At 37.1% G+C, this 10,036-nt stretch overlaps 1 protein-coding gene across 2 annotated transcripts; it reads left to right on the forward strand.

The window, feature by feature from the left end:
- Window positions 1–275: 275 nt before the first annotated feature.
- LOC107002525 (probable ion channel POLLUX) lies at window positions 276–9,779 on the forward strand. 2 transcript variants are annotated; one of them, XR_001454524.2, is made up of 12 exons: window positions 276–1,051; window positions 1,675–1,743; window positions 2,004–2,624; window positions 3,533–3,715; window positions 3,958–4,017; window positions 4,100–4,303; window positions 5,365–5,613; window positions 6,030–6,128; window positions 7,896–8,090; window positions 8,550–8,626; window positions 8,906–9,172; window positions 9,268–9,779. XR_001454524.2 is itself a non-coding variant. In XM_015200577.2 (12 exons), the coding sequence occupies exons 1-12, from the start codon at window positions 518–520 to the stop codon at window positions 9,484–9,486; spliced, it is 2,793 nt and encodes a 930-aa protein (XP_015056063.1). In that variant the 3' UTR covers window positions 9,487–9,779. The 2 variants fall into 2 exon arrangements, 1 of the variants encoding a protein (XP_015056063.1); XM_015200577.2 differs by having other exon boundaries at window positions 518–1,051; window positions 8,534–8,626.
- Window positions 9,780–10,036: the final 257 nt, after the last annotated feature.

Genomic DNA, 10,036 nt, shown 5'->3' on the forward strand with positions numbered 1-10,036 from the left:
TGACATAGTTGAGGTACCCGAGGGAAAAAACCCAACAAGTTTAGAGATCTGTTTATATATTTGGCCAATAATGAACATACTTATTGGAAAAATAACAAAGCTCTCCCATTTTGATCTCTTATTTCTTGTCCATTTTTTTGCTCCTTATTATTACTATTTTAGCTTAATCTTGCTACATATTTATATTAGAAAATACATTTAAACAACTAAATATTATTTGGAAAATTATATGTAAACACAACTCGATTTTCAAATCCAGTTCCGAAACAATTTTGTTTGGCAAAAAAGAAGAACGTAAATGGGAAAGCACTTCAATACCGAGAATGAAACAAAGCTCCAATTAAACTAAAAATATAAACTACCATAACCTCCTGTCTTTCCACTTGAGCCATGTGAGTCTCCCATGGCTTCTCCATTTGCTTGTAAACATTGATTCCATTACCTCCCCACTTCACTTCTCTCCATAATCTCCCCTCTCTCTCCGTGTTGTATAATTGTCTCCCCGTTCGATCCGACAATGCCCGACACAAATGGAGCTCCAAATTCCAAAACCAATCCAAGCCCTAACATGCCGGAGAGACCTCCGTTGCTCAAGAAATCCAAAATAAATGCCGACAACACACTCGCCGGACAACTTTTCCCCGCTGTTCTTCGTGTCTCTTCTACTTCACCATCCTACTCTGAATCTCATACCACTTCCGCGACTAATGATGCAAATTTTGGATTTGGCGATCGTGACTACGTTTACCCCTCTTTTCTTGGACCGCATACTACTAAGAGTAGAGTTAACGTCAAGTCAACTTCGAAATCACAGAGGAATCAGCTCGAATTACCAGCTCGTAGCGAGTCTATGCCTTCCAATTTGAGTTGTGAAGCTAAGGTTGAGTCAAAGATGAAGCTCAAGCCCAAGCTGAAAGCTGAGAAAGATTTGAATGCTTTGTCAATTCAAGTCTCAACTTCAGCTTCTTCGGCTTTGTCAGGGTCCAGTTCAGCTATCTTCTCCAATGCGCGAAGACCTTCTGCTCATAGATATTCGTGGATTCTCTTTTTGGTTGGTGTCTTTATGCTTTTCCAATTCTAATTCCCGTTTCTATCTCTGTTCGATTTGAAAACCAAAAAGACATGCAGAAAATGTGAAATTTGCAATTGATTGCTTTTGGGTAAAATTTTAAGGGAGCTAATAAAATGTTACATAGTGGTATAATACTCTCTCCGTCCCTTTTTTATACCCATGTGTTTGACTGGATACAGATTTTGAAATGTTAATTTTGAGTTTTATATGTTATGTTAGCCATGCCGGAAAAACAATTGGAGTAATTGTTGACAAGTTGGTTTGGTAAAGATTACCTCGAGGTTTAAAATTTGAATAGTTTAATGTATTTGAATTTTTAAAGTATGAAATTTATAGAAATGAATGATGTCAAACATTTTGAGACGTCCCAAAGAGGAAAGAATGTTATATAAATTGGACAGTGAGAGTATATAGTAGGATAGTACTATGTTTTACTTTTTTGGTGAATGGGAATTTGTTGCCCATCCAATCTCTCTCTCTCTCTTTTTTTTTGGATAATGAATGCCCATCCAGTCTCTGTTTCTTATAAACCCTTCTGATCTCGATGCATTGGTTTTTCGGTTCTTCCTGATATGTTGATCAATTATTTACTTTTATTGCAGCTTAAGTTTCTTTGTACATTATCTGTATCCCACACATTATATTTGCGGAATGAAGTCTCTAAACTTCAGGTATGCTCTCTATGAACACTGTTCAAATCGGGAATTTTTTTCACTCTAGTCTTTGTCTACATATAGTTTTCAGTTGCTGCTTATTAAAAGAAAACCCGAATACAATGTTGCCCCAAAAAAGTAAAATAAGAAGAACCACTGCTTATTGGAAGAAACAGGCATATTAAACGCTCAACTTGTACTCAAATTTTGATCTCTGTTGTAACTAAATAGTTGGTTCTCAATACATTAGTTGAAGGTGAGGATTGATTTATTTGCAGGAGGAGAATAGTAGTCTTCGTAGAGCTTGTAGCCATGTTGATCTTGCCAGCGCTGGTATCATGGAGCTTGAAGAAGTTAATTCATTAGTGTATTTTGGTAATGCTGACAGCAGAACAGTTGCTCTGTACATGGTGGTGTTTATCCTCGTTATTCCTTTTGCATTGTACAGATATCTTGACTATCTTCCGAGAATAATTGATCTCTTGAAGAGGAAATATACCATAAAGGAGGAGGTTCCACTGAAGAAAAGGATTGCATATGTGGTGGATGTGTGTTTCTCAGTTTACCCTTATGCAAAGCTTCTTGCACTTCTTTTTTCCACTCTCTTTCTAATTGTATATGGAGGATTGGCACTTTATGCTGTTGGTGATGGCAGCTTTATTGAAGCTATTTGGCTTTCTTGGAGCTTTGTAGCAGACTCTGGAAACCATGCAGATATGGTTGGTGCAGGGCCAAGGATAGTTTCAGTTCTGATAAGCTCTGGAGGCATGCTCATATTTGCTATGATGCTGGGGCTTGTTTCAGATGCTATTTCAGAAAAAGTGGATTCTTTAAGGAAAGGAAAGAGTGAGGTGATTGAAAGTAATCACATTCTTGTTCTTGGATGGAGTGATAAATTGGTAAGTCTATCGATATTTCTTAAAATGTTTCGACTTTTTGACAATTATCTGAATTTTTCTATATATTTGGGCAGAAAAAGTAGATTTGGATGGACATACGTTAGATATGGGGTGTGGGTAATCTATAATCCATTCGATCAATATGATCCATAAGAAAGTTTAATCCAGATCCACCTACAGTCCATTTGATCCAAACATATTGGACAGTAATGAATCGTTGGATTTAAATATAGACAGCCACAGATTGACCTACATGGCTGTGCAACAAGGTTGTACTGTTGGACTTGAATCTTCCCTTGACTTGTCAATAATATAATCTAAGTTGTTAGTGAGATTTATTCTTCATTGATGATAATTTGATTCCAGGAATTTAGGGCACTTTCAGCTGCTAACAGAGCTTTCTGTTTTCTGTCTGCTTGATTCTTTTCCTACATGACAAGTAGAATGAAATACTTGAGTAATGGTGATTTTGGCAAGGTAAATAGGCTTGATATAGGTTTGACTTATAAAATTATTCTACTTTATATTAAAAAGGCTTGATATTGTTTTGGTTCGTTATTAATAATTGTTCAAGAGATGAAGAGAGGAAATAAAATAGCATAACTACTCTATATAGGAAAGAGCAATTTTCAAATTTTCATTACCTTCTCAATTATCCAGTAGAGTGAAAATCTGCAAATTGTTTTCAATAGGCATTGCAAGTAAGATAGTACCATTGGTTCTTGAGAGATCTTGTTGGAGAAAAACAAAGACATACTTCTAGAATAGCTTTCAGGTCATACTGTTTGTTTCTGTTTGCTGCAAACATCACTTGGCAGTCTTCGCTCGATGGAAGGAATTATCTGATTTTTTCATGGCTTTTGAGACTGGTTATGACATGTAGAAGTAAAAGTATTTTCTTATTACAGGGGTCACTTTTGAAGCAGTTAGCGATAGCAAACAAGAGCATTGGTGGTGGTGTTGTCGTTGTTCTTGCGGAAAGAGACAAGGAGGAGATGGAGCTGGACATAGCAAAGTTAGAATTTGATTTCATGGGAACTTCAGTTATCTGCAGAAGTGGCAGTCCACTGATACTTGCTGATCTAAAAAAGGTGTGACTTGTGAGTGTATCTTTTTTCTTTCCCTTGTTGACCTTGATTCTCCGTCTTATCCTTTAGTCAGTTTTCCTTTCGTCATTATCCTAATATTTCTAATTTATTCTGTGAAGTAAAAGTAACTATTATCTTTGGGTTCAACTTGATCTTATACGCTTCTTGAATTCTCTTTACCCTGCCTTATTCTTTCTTTATCATAGTTTTTTCTTTTCGTTTTTGTTCTTCTATGACGCATACAGGTATCAGTCTCTAAAGCACGTGCAATCATTGTCTTAGCATCTGATGAGAATGCTGATCAGGTGCTTTTTTCACAAATGAATCTTCAATCTCTAAACAACCAGATAATTGCACTAATTATTCTAATGTTTTTCTTCTTATTAGAGTGATGCACGTGCTCTAAGGGTTGTACTTAGCCTAACTGGAGTAAGAGAGGGGTTGAGAGGTCATGTTGTTGTGGAGATGAGTGATCTTGACAACGAACCGTTAGTGAAACTTGTTGGTGGTGAACTTATTGAAACAGTTGTTGCGCATGATGTGATTGGGAGGTTGATGATACAATGTGCTTTGCAGCCTGGCCTTGCTCAGGTAAGTTATACATAGTTCTGTTGCATTATTTTTTCATTTGTCTTTCTCTTCCTTGCTTTGGCAGCTTTTTACTACTTATGTTGTCGTCTGGACATAATGTGGTCCATCTGGTTCCTCTTATATCTATTGGCTATAATCATTAGTTTTAAATTCAATGTGTGCGTTCATCAAGAGACTGTATACTTGTGCCTTACATGTCCTGAAAACCTTGCAAGTTTGGACCAGAAAAATTATCTTCCTTTTGAGTTCCTTCTTGATGATATAACAACAAACAATGCCTTTCAAACTACTTCCGGTCTCTTGTAATCCTCAATACCCATTTTGCTCCTTTTAATACCTGTTCAACTCCAATACAACTTCAGTGTTATGAAAATTCATAAGTTAACTTGTTTATTGCTGGCCTTCAACCTTCCGTAACCCTCTTTGGACCAGCATCCAGCCATGTATGCTCATAGTGGCGAAGTTGACGTCCTTTTTAATCTTTACCTATATTTACCCAAAAAATGTGTGGAGAGAATTTCAAGATTGATTTTGAAGTGAACATTTTGATCCATTACATGTGATCATAATCTCATAGATAAACAATTCTGTTGCTATTTAATACTGCTCTGCAGTTGATACTCCTGAAACTGATGCACAATCTGTTTTGGACTGAAGATCCAGTATAAGGTTAAGACTCATCTTTCCTTGAGGGATTTATTTGGGCACATGCTTTCCCAAGCTGTATTGAATGATAATCTGATCTTAGTTGATACACAAGATTCAGATGGAATATAAAATGAAAGGCAATTATAACCATTTACCAAATTGTACTTGAAACCATAATGATACCCACATGATGGATGAGCGAACTCATTGTAGACAACAATAATATCGAGGTACCTACTGATTGAATATCGAAATAGTATAGATTACAATAATATCGAGGTACCTACTGATTGAATGTCGAAATAGTATAGATTTCTCAATTTGTGCTTGATCCTGTTTTTGGTAGCTGTCAGTTTCTGGGTAATAGTAATATCTATTTTCTTGTTAATACCCTGTCTGGTCCAATATGACAGATTTGGGAAGACATTTTGGGGTTTGAAAATGCAGAATTTTATATCAAACGGTGGCCTCAACTGGATGGTGTACCCTTTGAAGACGTACTGGTATCATTTCCGGAGGCTATTCCTTGCGGTGTTAAGGTTGCTGCTTATGGGGGCAAGATTATCATAAATCCTGATGATAGATATGTTCTAAAAGAAGGTGATGAAGTCCTTGTTATAGCTGAGGATGATGATACCTATGCGCCAGGTCTCTTACCAGAGGTCAATTTTCTTCTCTGTATTGGTTTTATTTTTGCTAGTATTAGTTTTTTTTTGGTTAAGGTATTTTTACTAGTGTAGGTTATTGTAGCTTTTAGCATCAAATTAGGGTGCTCTCCAGTATTCTATTTCCTTTTTTGAACTTAAGGCATTTATCTTGTGTGAGAAAGAGAATGGTAAAACATTAGTTCTATTCTCCGTCACTGGCAGGCAATATAGTTGATAGTTCTTTGAAATAATCAAACAAAGACAGAAATTGAGTCTGAGTCGTGTATCACCATTACTTGTATATTTGAATTTTGTGAATCTACTTCCATAGGTCAATATTTCTGATCCTTGTCTGGTGATATTTCAACTAATGCATGGTGGATATTGCCTCAGTTTCTGTATTTGCTTAAATAGTGGCTTGCTTATTGCAGGTAAATAAAGGCCTATTCCCTAGGATAACTGATCCTCCAAAATATCCAGAAAGAATCTTATTCTGTGGCTGGAGACGTGATATTGATGATATGATTATGGTACTGTACATCTGTATCGCCTATTTCTCCTTTCAATCTGTGTGTGTTTGCATGTCTGTGTCTGAATATGTGACTAATAAAGAAACCACCCCAGCTCCCTGCCCTGCCTGAGACCATGCCTGAGAACCTGTGTTGTTTAAGCGTGCTTAAGCCCTGAACCGATGCTCAAAATGTGTTGAGAGCTTCACCTTGCTTAAGATGTGCTTCACAGCTTCAGTGTCATCCTCTTCTCGATAATTTAACTAGCTCTATGGAGTTCTGTGTTAACGACCCTATGTTCCTAGATCACATTCTTAGCCTTGAAGCTCATATAACCCACTTACCACCACTGCACCTGCCTGAGACCACGCCCGAGAAGCACTGTTATTTAAGCGTACTTAAGCCCTGAAGCGAGTCTCAAATGTGTTGAGCGCTTCACCTTGCTTAATATATGCTTCAGTGTTGTCCTCTTGTTGATAATCTTCAGTAGCTCTATGGATTTCCCAGTTAACGACCTTATGTTCCTAGATCCCACTCTTAGCATTCCAGCTTCCATAACCCACTTACCACCCCTGCTCCTAGCTCCTGCCTGAGACCACGCCCCGAGAACCAGTGTTATTTAATCGTGCTTGAGCCCTAAAGCAAGGGTCAAAATGTGTAGAGCGCTTGCCTTGCTTAATATGTGTTTTCCATGGTGTCATTCCAAGGCATACTTCTACTTGCCAATGAGTCTCTTCTGTAGAGCCTACTGTCACGGCCTTTTCGATCCGGACAAGACTCCGTGCGGCCCTTGACGGTTTGCTCACGATTCTTGCACGATCTCACAAACTCAAGTAAGCCTCTCACAATTTTGGATCGCTAAGAGAAATAGAAGGAAAGACAAAAGACAGATTTTGGAAGAAAGACTTGTATCTTATTAGTCAATTGATGGATGTCTTACAAATACAATGACTCTACTATTTATACTACTCTAATGACTAAGAGTAAATAAATGCTACACTATACAAGTCCCTAAGTTCATGCACTCAAGGCATGACTACATTCTAAGAATGTCTCCACATTCTAAGAATGTCTCTAACTCTTCCAAAAGGGACTCCTAGATTTCTCTAGTCTGCCCCACGGTTCTAGAGGCCCTGCACAAGCCTCCCCAAGGCTGAAAACGTCTGCCCCTCCGTCTGCTGCATGCTTGGACTACCTGCCCCTTCGTCTGCTGACCGTTTTGGGCTGTCTGTCCGCTTGCACACGCTGCCAGCTGCCTGGATGGGTCGCGATCTGCCTGGATATGTGGCGGGTCGTGACACTACACTAAACAATATATTTGTTCATATATTTGTCTTTCATGCTTATAATTACGTGTCTCTTCCTTTTTTTTCTCTTTTTTATTCGATCTTCTTTAAAAATCCTTATGTTGAAATTTTTGTGTTCAAAGCTTTTTAAGAATGAAATACAGTGTCAATTCTAAAATGTAGAATGTTTGCTTCTGTTACTGCTAAATTACTAGAATAATTAGTAGTTTAGTTGCAGTAGAAGTCTCTGTTTAAATTTGAATTTTGTTAGATTAGTCTATTTGATCTAATTTAGTTTTTTTGAATTTTGTTCTCCAGATTCTGTTTTCAGGTTGACTATATATAAGTCTTTTATGCTTAACAAAATTATTGAGAAATATTTTCAATCTTTCTTCCAACCTCTTTTTGCTGTACCATCATTTCAGAAACCTACAAAAACAGTGAGAATATATACTATTCATATTCATGTGTTTCAGAGGCTTCTTCACGTCTTGTTTGTTAGGTACTGGAGGCATTATTGGCTCCAGGGTCTGAATTGTGGATGTTTAATGAGGTGCCCGAGAAAGATAGAGAAAAAAAGTTGACTGATGGGGGTCTTGATATATCAGGACTAGATAACATAAAACTTGTCCATCGTGTGGGAAATGCAGTGATTAGACGTCATTTAGAGGGTCTTCCTTTGGAGACATTTGATTCGGTAAGTTCAAGTTGTGCTCATACTTTGATATCTTTAATACTCGCCTAAAAGAAAACTGAAAATAAATGAAGTCATATCTCAACAAGGTTTGGAGAAAAATATGGTCATGTTTGTTTGCACGGAAGATGCTTATTTATTTTAAAGTTCCTGTGGGCAAAACAAATGATTTCTGGATATGTTGTTAGCATAGCGCTAGGTAGCTGGTGAATCCTTTTGGTAATTTTTTCACGCTTCTGAATTCAGGAAAAATGTTTTATCTTTGTCTTGCTACTAAAGGATCTGAATGCAGTGAGCTAGTTGCTCTTGATTTTCCTGAGAGTAGAATTAAGCAAAGACGAGAATCATTATGATTTAAAAGTTAAAACTGTATAACAGAGGATAGTATTTTATCATGTCAATTCATATTTTTGTTGATGCACTGTTTACTAACTCTAAGAGAATAGATTTTGATTCTTGCAGATGAATCCGTCGAAGACTCCATTGTTCACTCTGATTCACGCTCTCTTGCCACCCTCCTTCTCATCCGAGATATCCAGGTCATTGTTGCTAACTTCCGATTGAGGCATATAAACGAAGTTTTTCACTGGAATACTTGTTTCTGAGAAGCATTTCTTGTTTAAAGAAGTCTGCAACTTTTCATTTTTGCCCTCAATTTCTTTTCACTACATTTTGCCTTTTCCTCCCTTCCAGTACTAATGATCTCACTTCCTCTCCCTCTGGCCTGCCTTTTTTTAATTTCGCAAGTCACAATGGTAAAATGGATGTCATTAATCCTCCAATAGTGATTGAAATTGCTGAATTGTTATTTAATGCAGTCGAAGCGTCTTCCTAATAAAGATTCTAGGTCGGTTTCTCTACGGCATTCAGTGTTTTCTCAGAGCTCCTGGATTCGTGAAATGCAGCAGGCTTCAGACAGATCAATAATAATAAGTGAGATATTGGACTCTAGGACAAGAAATCTTGTGTCAGTGTCTAGGATAAGTGATTACGTGCTGTCAAATGAACTGGTGAGCATGGCACTTGCAATGGTAGCAGAAGACAAACAGATTAATCGTGTTCTAGAAGAACTGTTTGCGGAAGAGGTATTGGTTTTTCCTTATTTACTTATATACTGAATGCAATGTGTGATATGTTTAGTCGACTGTAGATGAGTTTAATGTGAGAGCATGAAATACAGGGAAATGAATTATGCATCAAGCCGGCAGAGTTTTATCTGTATGATCAGGAAGAAGTGTGCTTCTATGATATCATGAGAAGGGGTCGTCAAAGACGGGAGATAGTGATTGGATACCGCAGTGCAGCTGCAGAACGTGCTGTGATTAACCCAGCAGGCAAGTCAAAGCAAAGAAAGTGGTCCCTTGATGATGTTTTTGTGGTTATTTCCTCAGGTGACTGAAAACCTTCTTTATATTAATCATCACAAACTCTCTCCCGACAAGCAACACTCACAGGGTCACTACAAAAGAGGCAAATGAGGTAAACTTTAACCAGCAGATTAGGTAGAAAATAATAGCAAGAGAGAGGTAAGAACTGGTCTGCGTAGTAGGAAAGGAGGGGAGAGCTAGCTGTTAATTCCTTTTTTTGTCTTTTTTCTTTTTTCATTTTTCATTTTTCACATTTTGCAATACAAATCGGGGAAATGAAGAATGAAAATTTACCATCATTAGACAATTAGTTTTTTTTGTTTCATTGGCATCCTCTCTTGGAGCAGTTTAGTTATCAAATAGTGCTTTAATTCAAAGATTTCTTATACATTGCATACACATTATCAAATAATGCATTCATTTATAAAATAAAAGGAAAAAGAAAAATAAATAAGGTTCCTTAAAATAATGTAGGTAAATCTTATTTAGCAAACAAAGAAGCGATAATTACATTACAATGCTTCAATTTCATGTCTTCCTCTAATAAAATTTCACCTATGCTAACAATAAATTCGTATTAAT

This window comes from Solanum pennellii, chromosome 10 (genome assembly GCF_001406875.1).
Source record: "Solanum pennellii chromosome 10, SPENNV200".
Taxonomy (NCBI): domain Eukaryota; kingdom Viridiplantae; phylum Streptophyta; class Magnoliopsida; order Solanales; family Solanaceae; genus Solanum; species Solanum pennellii.